The sequence below is a fragment of the Dermacentor albipictus genome, chromosome 9, assembly GCF_038994185.2.
Source record: "Dermacentor albipictus isolate Rhodes 1998 colony chromosome 9, USDA_Dalb.pri_finalv2, whole genome shotgun sequence".
Lineage (NCBI taxonomy): Eukaryota > Metazoa > Arthropoda > Arachnida > Ixodida > Ixodidae > Dermacentor > Dermacentor albipictus.
The window spans coordinates 65,586,175-65,601,706 of NC_091829.1; the positions used below are offsets into that span (position 1 = coordinate 65,586,175).

Sequence of the window (15,532 nt, forward strand, 5' to 3'; positions counted from 1 at the left end):
GTTCTTTCCTTCTGTGCTGCGTGAGTGCCTACAGCCAAGGGCGCCCAACATGCCCTCGTTCTGTGCAGCAATCGGCTGCGCGAACACACGCGGGCGAGACGATGTGGTGTTTCACAGGTTCCCGAAGCACAAGAAGCTTGCAGCGCAGTGTGGTGAGGAAAGATAAGTTCGTGCCGACGAAATCAACTGTGCTGTGCTCGGACCATTTCCGCGATAGCCGGATAGCCTTACAACAAATGCGGAAACGCGTTGTTGCTAGCGTTGCTATACTCCGTTTCATACATCAGGTGCAACGCTGTGGAGGCTTGAGATACTTCTTGCAGTGGCTGCGTTCGCACTTAGAAAAAGTTCGGTGTTTCTTGACCCGATTTTTGAGAAAACTTTTCATATATAAGCTCAGCTCTGAATGAAAAAAAAAGAATTTACCCATAGAAACAATCCGTGTACTTATACGGCTGCTAACACGTTCTTTTAAATCAATTTTCTTTTCGGCATTCTTTAATTGCAGCCCGTCGCGGCAGCTTCACGTGCATGCTCGCGCGAGCAAATGCCGCTGGCACGCTGCGAACCATAGACGGAAACGCGCGCAGTAATAAATTTTGGTAACTGGACTTCGTGCGTAGCTTCCACAGCGTTGCACCTGAGGTATAAATTGGAGTATAGACTTGCCTAGTGACATTCGATGTACGGTTGCAGTTATCATGTTTACCACACGGCGGTGCTAAAACTGCCTAATATCTTTATGTCAACACTAGCATGGAGCGCGCATACCGATTCTTGATCGAGCCACAATCGCAAAGTCGTCGAACCATATTCTGAATATTGCACATATAATCCCCCTGACCATCTCGATCTGGATGTGTATGATAAGCAACTTCCATGACTGTACCTCGCAGCACTGCATGTGCGCGCTTTGAAACGCGGCACTTATGTTCGCGATCGTGCATCAACGCTCAGAAAACCACGGGACTTCAGACAAGCAGCGGCAAGGTGCTTGACATCGCGGAATTGTACCCGTGTTTACAATCTAATGAGAAGTTAGTGCTTCGGCATTCTTCCAGCAGCAAGTGCCCAGTGACACTTTAGCGCATTTTTTCTCCCGTCATTGGAACGTGCAGCTACATGAAAAAAAAAGCATACGTAACAGCTAAGATTTCCAGCACGCGAGAAGGTGTACACATCGCTCTCGCTTTTGGCACACTCAACATCGTCGTTGCCGCCGTTGCCGCCATCGTTTTCCGTATCGGCTGTCGGTTCGAACATGTACGGCGAATATACAAGCTGTCCGAGACAGCGAGAACGTTCCATAATGCTTACAACTCAGCTATGCAGCCAGAACAGAACAGCGTGCTACGCTCTCAAACGGCGGCGCCGACCGGCGACTGCCGCCACTGACGTCACAGCGGCTCCGACCAATCACGGGCAAGAGCGGCGTTCGCGCGATACCCTGAGGCGCTGGGGCGCGTTTTCATGAAAAAACAGCCGCTTGCGCTTGTTTCCGCCCTTTTTGAACGAGATATCCGTGTTCAGGGGACCCAAAACTGTAGAATGCCGCAGAGAACTCATTTTTTTCGAAAAGTGTTTCAGCTTCCCTTTAACCCCTTCACCGTTTTTTTATATCAACGAATTTCTCCACAAAACTGCTTATTTTTTTTATTCCTGATTTCGATTATTATTGCAATAAAAAGCATGTATTCGATCTTAAAAAAATATTTAAAGCAAACACGAAGTCAAAGTAGCATATTCAAGTTTATTGTTTCTCAGAAAAAAGAAAAGGAACTTTCTGCTGGTAATGAACAATAAAAATTAAAGAATGACCACAGCCACCGATTTCTTAACTCTTTCACTGAGTTGTGGTGACAAAAAGTTGATTGCTTCACCGAGGAAGCATTGGGACGGTGTGGTAAATCTCAAAACAAGGGATCACGCATAGCGGTTTGTTGCAGCTCTTGCACCAAAATCGTGTTTCCTTCCTAATTTTCCGGCCTTTGTCTCCTTGCTTTTTGCAGCAAATGAAGCATTTCCTGGTTGGAGTTGCCTTGTTTTCGGTTGGAGGGATGTAAGCTGGAAAGTGCCTCTCTTGAAGTCGTATGGGATCAAGTACGCCAGAAGGCCGGCCACGCTTTATCTTTCGCGCGGGGTCGAGGTACCTATTGAAGATTGCTTCAATAAGGGCGAGGCGGAAGTCGAGGTGGTTCATCTTCCCTCCTTCCTTTTGATACAAAACAAAGGAGTTAAATGTCAACTCATCAAGCAAGTGGCGAAAAATCTTCTTGTAATATATTTTCTGCCGTTTTCTGGGGACAGGGTAGTTCGCCAGCATCTGGTCTGACTTGTCGACACCGCCCATTGTGTGGTTGTAGTCCCGCACGATGCTTGGCTTTGTCACGTCCCTCCCTTTCGAGTCTTTGAACGTCTCCATGTTTGCGCTGTGCACAGTGCTCAGGACAGTCACTACTTTTTTGTCGCGCCATTGGAGGGCGACACACTTACCGCGCTGGTAAGCTTGGATCTCTCCCTTTTTCAGCTTCTGTGTGCGGAATTCGGGAGGCATGTCTTTTCTATTTGCTCTGACTGTGCCATAGACATCTGTGCGGTTCAGGAGGAGGAGGTCGACGAGCTCTGGTGACGTATAAAAATTATCTACGGTCAGGCAGTAGCCTTTGCCTAGCAAGGGCTCCAGAAGCTTCATCACCACTTTCGTTCCCATTGGAGACGTAGGGTCGACATTTGCTGGTGTGCCGAGGTTGGTGCCTTTTCCTGTGTAGATGATAACATCCCACACGTACCCCGATGACGCCTCACAAAGCATGAAAAATTTCAGGCCAAATCTGGCTCTCTTGAGGGGAATGTACTGTACCCAGCCAAGCCTTCCTTTGTAGAGCATAAGGCTTTCATCAATGGATATGTCTCGCTCCGGTACGTAGGCTGAGCGATAGTTCTTCAACAACCGAACCAGAAACGGCCATATCTTGTGCAGCTTCGGCTGCGGGTGACTGCTAAGGTCGCTGATACTGGAATTATCAGCAAAGTGCAGCATCCGCATCAGGAGCTGAAACCGGTTGCCACTCATCACCTCTCCGAAAATAGGTGTGAATAAGAGCTTGTTCCTGGACCAATACCAATCCTGTCGTGGCTTCTGCACAATTCCTTGCAACAGCAAGAGACCAAGAAACACCCACATCTCCTCCTCAGTCACCGGCACCCATTTTTTGACGCGGCTATGCTCACACGGACCGCAGCCCTTCACCTTCTCAGCAGCATTGCGGTTAGTTTCTTCGACCACCATTGAAATGAGTTCATCATCGAGGAAACGCTGAATATATTCAAGCAAGTCACCAGGCGAGCTTATAGTGAACGTCTTACCGGGAACTGCCAGAAAAGGAAACCGAGGAGGTCGTGTAGGAATGTTCGTGACGTCGATCTTCATCCACTGACGCGCGCTCGCAAAGTTCGCTTCCGAGCAATCATCTTCTTCATCAGAAGAGCTGCTGAGTACAACATCATCACTGTCATCCTCGCTCCCTGAAACAATGTACACATCAGTGTCTGAATCACCATCGTCTGACGAAGATGACGACGAAGAAAAGCGCCGTTTCCGAGAAGACGGGCCAGCAATACACGTGTCGCCTCCACTGGATGCCATTTTAAAACCAAGGTTGCCCTACGAAAAAAAAAGTTTACGCGGTTGAAGAAAAAGAAATTAAGCGGTCAGTGCTGCCATCTGTCGAGTAAAAATGCAAGCTACGCCACAAACGTGCGCCGCTCGTCCGAAACGCTGGAGGGAAGAACGTATTCAGCGCGGACGAGCTACACTCGTCCAAAACGGTTTGGGGACGGCCTGGCAAGGACGAGCACAGCTCGTCCAAAACGGTTAAGGGGTTAAGAAGCGCAGAAGCACAGATACCACATTCCAGAGGCGCGGCACGTGCAAACAAGTTGGCGGCCCCCACCTTGTGTGCCGCAGGTGGAGCTATTCACTTCTTGACTCTTTCCGAAAGTGAAGCGAGAGCCTGGCACTGTTCCAGGTAACTTGGGTCCAAGAGGTAAGACGGGTGTAATGCACCGTGAAACCCTGGCAGCGTCGCCCCCATCCGCCTACTGTGACGGCGCATTGCAAGTCAGCAAGACCGCAGGGAGAAGTAAGCCCTCGGACAATTGGGGACCAAGCAGCGACCCTCTCTGCCGGGTGTGATACCATCGCACGGGCGCCTACCATTGGCCGAAAATGACGACAACTGAGCGGGCTCACCGATTGGCCGAACGTGACGTGTCTTCGAGACACCGAAGGGCTTAAAAAGACACAGACCGGGAGCAGCGAGAGAGCATTCCTGGAGGATTCCTTGATTATTCACTTTCGAGCTTCTTGCCGCGGGCCGCAGTGTCCGAATTGCTGCCGGCCCGTACTGACTTTAAGACTGTTAATTGACTCTCACTGTAAATAATGTAAATAAACCTCCCAAGTTTTTCATCCCAACGTCCTCCTCAACTCTTACAAGGTATACTCCGGAGTACCACAGGGATCAGTGTTAGGGCCACTATTATTTCTTATTTATATCAACGAAATTGCTAATTATGTTGAAGCAGGCGTGAAAGTTCAGTTATTTGCTGATGACCTGGTTGTGTATACCTGTGTGCGTGATGCTGAGGATCAGAAGCTCCTAAATGCCTCGTTTGATAAAAATGCTCAATGGTGTGTAACCTGGGGCATGGAAATTAACGTCAGTAAAACAAAGTGCATAACTATTAGCCATAGGAAGTCGTTTATTACATTCAATTATAGATTAGCGGGCTCCGACATTACACGAACAGGCACTGTAAAATATTTGGGCTTAACAATTACAACTAACTTAAAGTGGAACGTTCACATGCAGAATACATGCGCAAAAGCTTTTAAAACACTCTAATTTCTACGAAGAAAGTTGGCTGCGGCTCCTCCTTCCGTTAAGTTATTAGCCTATAAAACCTTAGTGCGGCCCATTCTCGAAGATGGCAGTATAGTTTGGAACCCTCATCAGGTATACCTTATAGAGAGATTGGAAAGAATCCAAAATAAGGCATTACGTTTCGTCTATTCGTAATATTCCCGCCAGGACAGCGTCACTGCTCTTCGAAATGCTGCAGGCATTTCTACACTTGCTTGTCGGCGGCGTGTGGCAGCAATGAAGTTCCTTTTTTTTTTTGCTTTATCATGATCGTATAAAAATAGACAAACACGTCCACTTGAAACCACCACATCGTCATTCCCATAGAAAGTGTCATGATAAACATATCAGGCAATACGTCACACGCTGCAACACATTCAAATTTTCATTTCTTCCTTCTGCCATTGAAATGTGGAACGCTTTGCCCTGGGAAATTATTAGCATGGATAGCGTAGAGAAATCTGTGGAAAGGGTAGAAGAATACCTTCTTATGCTACAACATTGATGTGCTATACTTGGTTATATTATGTCTACTTATGTTTTATGCTTACTTATGAGGCTTACGATTTGTTTGTTATCGGTTGTATAGGGTTTTGTATCGATTGCTGTTGTATTGGTTATGATTACTGATGTATAGTTGATAAATTGTACGTGTACCGACCCGTCCACTCCCTGTAATGGCCTCTATAAGGCTGACAGCATTTTTCAAATAAAAAAAATAAAAAGTAACAGGGTTCTTAACTAAAAAAGAAAAAAAAAACGGCCCTGTGAAAGACTGGAGGGGGGTTGTGTTTGTTTCTGTTATCTTTTTTCATTTTTTATAAAACGTACTGCATGAGAAAACACAAAACAAAAAGAAAAGTTGCAACTGTGCCCAAAAGGCAAAGAATTGATAGGGATAGCAAAGTAAGGGCTGTAGTTTTATCGGCTGTATAAGCTACAGTAAATATTTGTTTATTAAACTGCATATTGCAGGGGGAACAAACAAGAAGCAGCCTGACAATTGTAATGATATACCCTCTACTTTTTGCACATTGTTCACAACATTGTGGCCTCGTAAGATTGAATTTGCCTCAGGAGCAAAAGTACTGTGCTCCTGCATTCAAATGAAGGAGTAAACCCTTTGTAGATATTACGTTATGGCACTTTATATCCTAAAACTGCACATTGCGTTATCAGAGACGCCACCGTAGTGGATGGCTCTGGATCAATTTCGACCCCTTGGGGTGCGTTCCAACCCTGGCCAGCATCGTAAGACAGCCTAAGTGAGTGGTAAAATGATCAAGCATGCCCTGGGGCTCCTTCCTGCTCTTTTTAAGCCGGATGGGAAAGGAGGGTGCACGCCATTCTGCTTGCTCCGGTTCAGTCTCAGCTTCAACGTGGTGCGTCTTTCCTCATGCGACATTACGGTAACTAGTGACACACGGAACCTTCGTCCACGGCTCGAGTTTGTCTGAAAAGGTCCACGGGAGTGAGGAATTTTGTTTGAAATTACCGTTGTGCAGTTTTTAGAGTTCAAATTGATGGGATTTTTCACTGCTGAAGTACACAGGACTTTGCTTGGACCAACAGTGCGGCTCAAATTATCCATCAATTTCAAATTATCAAGATTTCACTGCACTATCTCCGAGTTTAGCTCTTGGCGTGCGCAGACCTATGAAAAACACATCCCTTGCGTTAGGCACGTAAGAAGACGTGACTAGGTTTTCCTGCGAGCAGGCAACCTTCCCATAGAGTTTACAAGCTTCCAGCTCAGCCACCATCTTGTTTAGATAGCACAGCAGCCTGCGTCATTTTCCCCCCATTCCTTATTCAGAAATCATCCTGCATTGCCAGAAGGCATTATAGCGTGGGAGGGTTATAACATTTCAAAAAAACACGTCTTCATTTTTACAGCACACTTGCTCTTCAGACAAACCGTTCCACTCTGTAATGTCAGTGAGCACTTGTTTATTGCACACAATTTGTTGTATGCCCAAGGAGTCAGAGCTGCATTCCTTTGTATTTCCACAAGTGTTTTGAATTAGTTCTTAGTTCGTCATTCAGTTCCTGGAAGTATTTGTCCCTTGCAATCTTCATCTTTGCTTTGTGTTCTTGTGTAATTCAGTGCAGTTTTCCTAGGTGAAACATACCTTTAGTTCTCTTGAACTTTGCAAATACACATTCTGTTTTTGTTATTAACCTAAAACAGAAGCTTTACCCATTTTACCCATGGTTTGCGATGCATCTTCAGTTTGAATGAATGTATATGGTAAGTACCACTTTGTTATTTCAGTCAGCATCAGTTTAAATGCAGACAATAATGCATGCACATTGATCTCCTCTGCCAGCTACTTCAGAAATGGCAAGTAATCGAGTGGTTTGCTGCCTATGCTGCAAAAGTTGCTTCTATCAAAAAAGAGTATGCTTCTATTCTCACAGGACACCAGTCGATGAAATTTACATTTGGCAGTTGCTATATTAGCAGAATGATCTCTAATACTTGGTATGATTGTGGAATTGATAATGTTTAGTGCGTTACAAAATAACAAGCCTAATATGTTCTTCCCATGGGTTTGCTCTCTAACATACTGACATAGGCCACACATATCAACAATATTTTTTATTGCGATGTTCACTGCAACATTAAAAATATTCAATTTTTGTCGTGCCAACATAAATCAGGCAGGTTGAAACCGCCACCCAACAACATATCTTCACCAGAAACTTCTGGAACAACATGATACAGAACACTGAGCATTCTCGTATCTGAGCTTGGTGGTCGATAAGCTGCTCCAACAACAAACGAAAAGCAAGCAGACAAGTAATTTTCACCCACACAGTTTCAATATTATCACAGTTTGTATCTAAGGCACAAGAATAATTCAGAGTAGAATGAATCAGTAAGAACATGCCCCTGCCAAGGTGAGGTATATAGTATCTACGATAGGTGATGCAATTGCCTGAACACTTCCACATCTGCAATTGTTAGGTTACGCATAAATTCTGTTCCAGCTACTATATCTGCTCTCACAGATTCGATAACACCAACAAGCTCACCAGTTTTGTTAACTTCGATCCTGTCTGTTTTCTCGGCTTCTCTAGAATGTCTGCTTAGCCAAGGCCACCTAATTTGTAGTCTAGGCAAGTACGCATTTGAACACAGCCTTGGAGTTGTTTAATGTGGACCTAAAGCATGGTGCATGAGCGTTTATGCATTCTGCCCCCATTGGAATGTGGCGCTGGTGGCCTGGAATCGATCCTCTGACTTTGCACACAACCCCATAACCACCAAGTCACTGCGACGACACGAATCCTAGCTATTCATACATCAAAAACAACGAAGCTCCATAAGTTCTCAAACCCTTTGCAAGTCCTACGGGCCTGGTATGCCAGTGCCCTAAATCTATCTGAGACTTTGCAACACTACACTACCTTACTATTGAAAGAGGGGTGCAAATTGGCGGACACTGACCTCCTTTGTTCTCGACCTCTACTAATAGCTACCTTCTACCAACTAGCCCAACAAAAGTACTCCTGCTTCACCATATCTGACGAAATTTTTTCACTATACCCAATCCTTTTCAAATGCTTTACTTAGTACTTCCGTACTCTCCGTTATTTCCAATGCATGTTCGTGTAAACTGTGCCAGCTCTACTGTGCCAACTTCACTCTGAACTATGCACCTGTATTCCTTTGATACAGTGCTGCAAAAGAAGCTGTTGTGGAACTTTTCTACACAGCCTTAATGTAAATGAAACATCTGGCAGACAAAATCGCAAATTGGCAGCCCGATCACTCACCTTTGGTTGTGCGGCTGCTCTCAAGGTAGGTGGACAAGCTCGAGATCCCCATGAAAGCCTTCCACTGGGCCATGTCTCGACCAACAACAATGAAACATCGCTGGCTGCCAGGAACAGCTGTTTCAGCGTACTTCTCGGGAAACTGGGAATGCGGCCACAATTACACCAATGTTACTGTAAAGCTACAGTTACAAATGCACATTTACACAATGAGAGTAATTATATATCATCCCCAGATATGTTGCGTTGCTGTGCCTATTCAACAACGACAGATGCCCTATACATTCCTATATAATGTAGCTCTCCAACAATGCTGTTAGCCTTTTCCTGTGTTTCACTCCTCTGTAACCTTCCATAATCTCTGTGACACTGAGGAGTGCAACAGTGTATTACTTTGTATCACTACGAGAAAGAAGTGAACATACAGCTGGAAGCAGGGGTGTATTTACAGTACCACTTGTGACATTAGACAGCAAAGGAAATCTAGCCAGCAATAATCGTTTTGTTGTGTGCCCATATCATTGTCTACACTCCTTTTGCAACAATATGTACACCGGCATTGGTATTTATTTGAATGGCTGAATATAATCACAATCACAGATCAGCTAGTAAAGAAGAGACAGTAAAATCTTTTTTATTCTACCTTTATTAGTTGGGCAAATTGGATAATTTAAACTCATCCTCTGGCCCCAACAGGCATATGCATTATTTACAGGAATCAAACTCTCACCAATTCAGAATATTTAGTCACACACCGGTTAATCTGGACAACTCTCGGAGCATGGCAAGAGCCACAAATGTGCCATGCAAAAGAGTAAAAGTGGCACTATTGTCCAACAGAAATGAAGCGGCGGAGTGTGCTCTGCTATAGTCAGCAGCGAAAATCATATGCGAATGACAAAATGCCAGAACGTTTATTTGCACCTTCATGGCCTTTATTCTTGCATTTACTGCCATGCAGGACAGCACACTGGCTGCGTGCCTTCATAACTGTGTATTCACCATCCATGATTACACCAATGGCGACAGCGGTTTCGTCCACAGCAGTTGCGTCAAACAGTAGTTTTCTTTTGACTCAGTGCAATCAAGTGCTGCATGCGCAATGTCCCAAACACGGCGGGAGCTGTCGAAGTTGAAGATCACCAGGACAATCTGCTGGCAACCAGCTCACTGGCAAAAGGATAATCAAAATGTTCCCGTGGCAGTAAAAAAGCATGTCTTGGATGAAGATGCACGCCACAGCCGTGCTGCAAAGAAAGCCGCGAGGCCTTGGCCATTGCGAGTGCTTATCAGTCATGAAAAGATGAGAAGTGTAGCTTTCTCATGGCTTTTGTGCGAAATAAAGACAGGATTTCCGATTAATTTAGTAAATAAAAGCTAGTTGATGTAGTAAGCATTTGCTTATTGCTTTCTCGATAGCCTCGATAATTTTACTTTTGGTTACTTCGGACATATTTTTCAGTGTTGTGAAATCCTAATTAAAGAGGTTCTACATTAGAAAGCTAAGGGAACACTTACCAAGAGAAAGCAAGTGACCTATCATGCAAAATTCGCAGGTACCATGCTGCATGCAGTGAAATAATATCTGGCTCACATGCTCACAGCAGCATTGTGTACAGGTACAGAACTTTTTCTCACCACATACATAAAGTGTTTCAGTGCCCCTTAAGATACACTAATGGCGTCGATTATTGAAGCCATGCCAACCTGCCAGAACTAAAGTTACCTTTAAAAAAATAAGTTTGCGTAACTTGCATTACCCGGCACCACGCAGCCACAGTGAAAGCTCACTAAGCTCACCATAGCATGCTTAACGAGCGGGTTGAAGTGGATGAATTCTGTGGGCCGACTTGGGCGCCTCGTGCCTTCTTCGGTGAACATGGTGAGTGATATTTCAGGTGCCAGGTTCTTGAGGCCATTCTGGAATTCCTTCAGGATCAGCGGGACAGCCCGTCGAGCCTTGACGGTGCAGCGGTGCACAGCCAAGCTGGGAACACCTGACCAAATAAATAAATCAAGCGTGACTAAAAAGTGCGTGAGAAAAAAGAAGAAGTGGACAGATCCAATGCACATTTTGGAATCTGTAAAGTGAAACCTTTGTGAAGCAGTTAAGTAAATGTTACAAAACTGTTTACCTTCTGCACAGCACTTTGCAGCACAGCGATTACGTGTCTGCCTGGCGGCAAAGCGCCAAGACCCCCACCATGGGACCCACGTGACTGCCCATTACAATGGAGAGTTTTAAAATTTGGGCTCCGAGCGCCTAGGGGCCCCAAGAAGATAGTGGGTCACCACTGAGAATGCACAAAATACAAAGCAGCCTTGGGTCTTTGCGTTAGGGCAACACAAAGACCCTAAACTCGAAAAATAGCGTGGGTTCCCAAGCTGCCTTGGGTGGCTTGAGCGGGCGACAATCAGTTGCGTGATAGCCAAAAGAAACATACAAGCCGCAGCCATCCAGAGCTCACATCGCTCAGTCAAGTTATGACGGCAAGCATGACTGGACACAAAGCTTCGTACGCGCAGTCACGTTTCACTCCAACTTAAATCGGCATACAACAGTTAGTTGCAGAGCAAACTCAGCATGTTCCAGGTGATTTTTGGCATATTTAGAGGCAAGAGATGCAGCACAACGCAAGAAGACGCTAGCAGAGGTCAGGTCGGCATCCTTCGACTCCCCCCAGCCTCCCCCTCGCTCTCGTGGTGGCTTAAAAAGGGCATAAACAAGTCGCACAAATAATAACATAGTCATTATTTTTATTACATATTTGATTCCAAGCAGTCTTGTTTGTTAAAAAAATGAATTATTTTAGGTTTCGCTTATAAAAAGACTCCTCTTCTTGCTGGTTTTTTGCTTTCAAGCATCTTCTATATTCCCCACTACCCCGTCTCAAGGCCCCAAAGCTTTGAGGCCTCAATTCGAAAACTCTCTAATGTCTCTGAGATTGGCCCACTTTGTCATGAAACTGCCTCTCTGAAACTGCCTTTACTCTGTAAAAAACTGACCTCAGGAAAACCTGGGAAAGAAAGGCATAGAAAGCTATGCTCTAATAAAGGAATTATGCACTTAAGGTCTACGTTTGTTGCAGTGAGGATATTTAGGGCAACATGTGTTGTTTTGCAGCATAATTGGTCATGAAACAAGCCAGGATCTTCGCCTTTGAAGGACTGGCTCCGCCATGAGTACGAGTGGCTGGCGGCAGAAGACCGCAAACTTACACCAACCGGACCTGTCAAAAGAGTCTCTCTGAAGCCTGTATGTGGTTGGGTGCATTCGGCGTGGGCTGTTGTTCCACAAGATGTCGTAGTGCGGTCGTTTGCCAAACGTGGAATTTCGCTGGCCGACGACGCACTTCCCTGACGGCTGCATGTGGTTGGGTGCATTCAGCGTGGGCTGCTGTTCCACAAGATGTCATAGTGTGGTCGTCTGCCAAACGTGGAATTTCACTGGCCAATGACGTGCTGTGAGACCGTAGCAGCGATGACGATGGCAGCACTAGTGAGGACGATGGCACAATTGAAGACGAGTAGTCCAGTGATCATGCCAGCTACTAACAAATTTTCGTTATGGAATGCGTCCTCGGGTATGCTCTTTTTTTTTTTTTTCCTGTCACGCGATATGGAGGGGGGAGGGGGGTTGACTTACATTCAAGTCGACTTACAATCGTGTAAATACGGTAAAAGGTTTGGAAGCTTTTGGGAGGCTGGCGGCGCTTCATGTAGGGGTAGGATTAGAGGAGCAGGACAACAGGAAAGGGAGAATGGCGTTACCTTAAAACTTATTCCGGACCTTAATTACATCTTCACTCAATAATGTTGTCACTTACGGATTTGAACCCCGCCTTCAAGAAACCCATGGACACCATGTTGAAACATGGCGTTGAGCTTCTTGCTGCTGCTCGAGGCCCAGTTGTCGGATGTAAGAAACTCTGCCTCCATGGAACGCACGGGGCCCTTGGTGCCACCAGAAGTCAAAGATGGTGCAACATCCGCAAACAGTGAATCGGAGAACTGGAAGGAAAACAAATTGCAGTCATCATGTGTCAGTAAAGTTGAAACTCAACATAACGAACACTAAATAACAAATGATCCAATATAACGATGTAAATCTAGCAACGTTGTTGATAGTAACGTGTAACGAATATCGGATGCCCCCGACTATATTTTGACCCGACTATATCTAACCTGTTTGCATCAAATGATCGTTTGCATCGAACAATTTCTTACCGTAAAGTTGCAATGAGAATATATAACAAAAAGTATGCTTACATCGAACAAATACAGCTGCCACTGCCGATGTATCGAACTTCAAATAGCAAGAAACTGCCCAGCAGTTATCTTTTCCACACGGCACCCAGGCGAGCTGCCACATCCCTTCGGAAGAAGGCCGGGCCCCCCTCTATAATAGATTATCCTGATCTACCTTGCAGTGCTTGCTCACACAGCGAATCAGTTGTCATCATGGCTTCCTTTCCTGCAAGATTGTGGCTTGTGGAGCTTCACGCCACCGTTTCATTGTTTGTTTTTCTGTGTTGCCTTTGTTTGTTGCTTTAATTTAACCTGAATTACTCTATTGATTAAGCCAATTATATTTAACAAAAATTAATTGTAATGAACCTCACTATTCTTAATTATCCTCAATTACTTGTCATGCTTATGTAATTTTGTCATAGTTAATCTCCACTAGGCTTCCTTACCCTTCATTAGTCTTAAAGGGACACTAAAGGTTACTATTAAGTCAACGTGGACTGTTGAAATACCCTCACAGAAACCTCGAAGCGCTTGTTTCGTGGCAAGGAGAGGCTTATTTTAAGGGAAAATGCGTTCTGAAGCGTCCGCGTACCTCTAGCGCAGTTCAAATCGCCCGCCCTCCGATCGAGGAGAACTGACATCATGGTCTCATAGTGACGTTGCGCCATCGGTGAGTAGAACGGCGTCCGCAGACGGCGCTACGGCTTTTCTGCGCAAAACGCAAACGCGCGGCCAGAAACAGAGCCAAGACAGAGCCGACAGCAGAGCGAAAGCGGGAGTATGGTGGCTAGCGGAAGGAGAAACTAATTACGTCCCACATTACGTCCCACGGCACACGGAAAGTCCGTTTTCGTTAAACTATAGGCTGCGGCGAGCTCGCAGCGTGGTCGGCATGGTCTGTGAGAAGTGACGAGCCTTTCCGCACTCGCAACAGGGCATAAAAAAGTGCGAATCGACGCAAAACTCGGCCTAGAAACGTGCTTCGCCACAGCCGACCCAGATGTCGTTTCCCGCACCGCCACCAGGCGCCGCTACTATACCTCAAGCTCCAGCGCAAGACGCCCATAAGCTGGTACTTCATTCTATGACGCAAACTTCGACGCTCGTCGCAATGGACCCTGACACCGACAGATTGGCTCGCGATGGTGGGCTCAACTTCAGCGATTTGAGCACCGACGAGCGCGACCTGCTGCTGAGGGCTCGCACTGCCGGGGTCGTTGCGTACTACGACGGCGGCCTCGACACCGGCTCTCCGGAGCGGGAAAGCAACGAGGGCTTCCCACGACATCACATGGACGTGGCATTCTCGCTGCTTGTTCCAAATGAAAGTTTCGCGAGCCAGCAGAACCCTCACAGCACGACGCGATAACGAAAGTACTGAAACTCCAAAGCGTGCGCGGCGCAGAGTCGTGCGCGCAGAGTCGAGCGAAAACGAAACCTTTCGACTACCCATACTACTGAAGGGTAACGTCAAAATCTTAGTTTTTGTTAGAATCGAGTAGACGTAGACAAGTAGCATTTTCTTCCGTCTTATAATCGAATGAAATGATATTTTTAATACGAGTAGTTGAGTATTAGTAACATAAATTACGGGGAGACCTTTCGTCATCGGTTTAGTACGGGAATGTCGCTGGGGGGTCTCAAATCGTGTCATGCATTTACCTCAATTTCTCGGTTACTAAAGCTCTGTTCGCGATTATATTGACGCCTTAGACGTTCTAGAACATTGCTCTACCACTTTAACTTGACTTTCTGGTAACCTTTAGTGTCCCTTTAAGGAGTCTTATTTAAGCTTAATTTTAGTGTAATCAATCTTATGTCTTTTATTAACCTTAATTACTCTTAACACTTCTTCAGCACTCACTACATATATTCATAATTGTGAACCTCAGTAGTCATACATAGCCATAAGCCATTCTCATTTATACCCCCATGGGACCCCATATATAGCTATGGAGCACATCATGTCACACGCTACAAACAGATGGACAGATTTCCTAGGCAAGTAGACCCTGTAGGAGTTGAGGAGGACGTCGAAATGAAAAAACTTGGGAGGTTTATTTTACATTATGTACAGTGAGAGTCAATTAATAGTCGTAGAGTCATTACGGGCCGGCAGCAACTCGGACGCTGCGGCCTGTCACAAGAAGTTCGAGAGAGATGAATCAAGGGATGCTTTAGGAATCCTCTGGAATGCTCTGCTGCTCCCGGTCTGCGTCTTTTAAGCCCTTTGGTGTCTCGGCTCAAAACGACGCTCAGCCAATGGGCGAGCCCGCTCAGATGACGCCATTTTCGGCCAATGGTAGGCGCCCATGCGATGGTGTCATACCCAGCAAAGAGAGTCGCCGCTTGGTCCCCCTGCGGTCTTGCCTTGCTGACTTACAACTCGCCGTCACAATAGCCAGGTGGGGGTGACGGCGGACCAAGGCGGGCAGAATTTCACGGTGCCTTACTTCTCCCTGCGGTCTTGCCTCGCTGGCTTGCAAAGCATTGTCACAATGGGCGGATGGGGGCTATGCTGCCAGGCCTTCCCGGTACATCACAGCCGTCTTAATTCGGGACCCACTTTACTT

The 15,532-nt window shown here is 45.9% G+C and overlaps 2 protein-coding genes across 4 annotated transcripts in view; both read right to left on the bottom strand.

Moving 5' to 3' along the window:
• The window catches only part of LOC135921842 (KICSTOR complex protein SZT2-like), a 259,666-nt gene that overhangs the window by 44,586 nt on the left and 199,548 nt on the right, over positions 1–15,532 (bottom strand). For all 3 annotated transcript variants that reach the window (XM_065456218.1, XM_065456219.1, XM_065456216.1), the window contains 3 exons: positions 12,536–12,719; positions 10,509–10,705; positions 8,709–8,850 (listed from right to left, as the gene is read on the bottom strand). In XM_065456218.1, the coding sequence (XP_065312290.1) occupies positions 8,709–8,850; positions 10,509–10,705; positions 12,536–12,719 (523 nt within the window). The remainder of the gene's footprint in view (positions 1–8,708; positions 8,851–10,508; positions 10,706–12,535; positions 12,720–15,532) is intronic.
• LOC135921844 (piggyBac transposable element-derived protein 4-like) lies at positions 1,731–3,881 on the bottom strand. The gene has a single exon (XM_065456221.2). It carries the CDS (start codon positions 3,644–3,646, stop codon positions 1,877–1,879), a length of 1,770 nt encoding a protein of 589 aa, XP_065312293.1. The 5' UTR covers positions 3,647–3,881; the 3' UTR covers positions 1,731–1,876.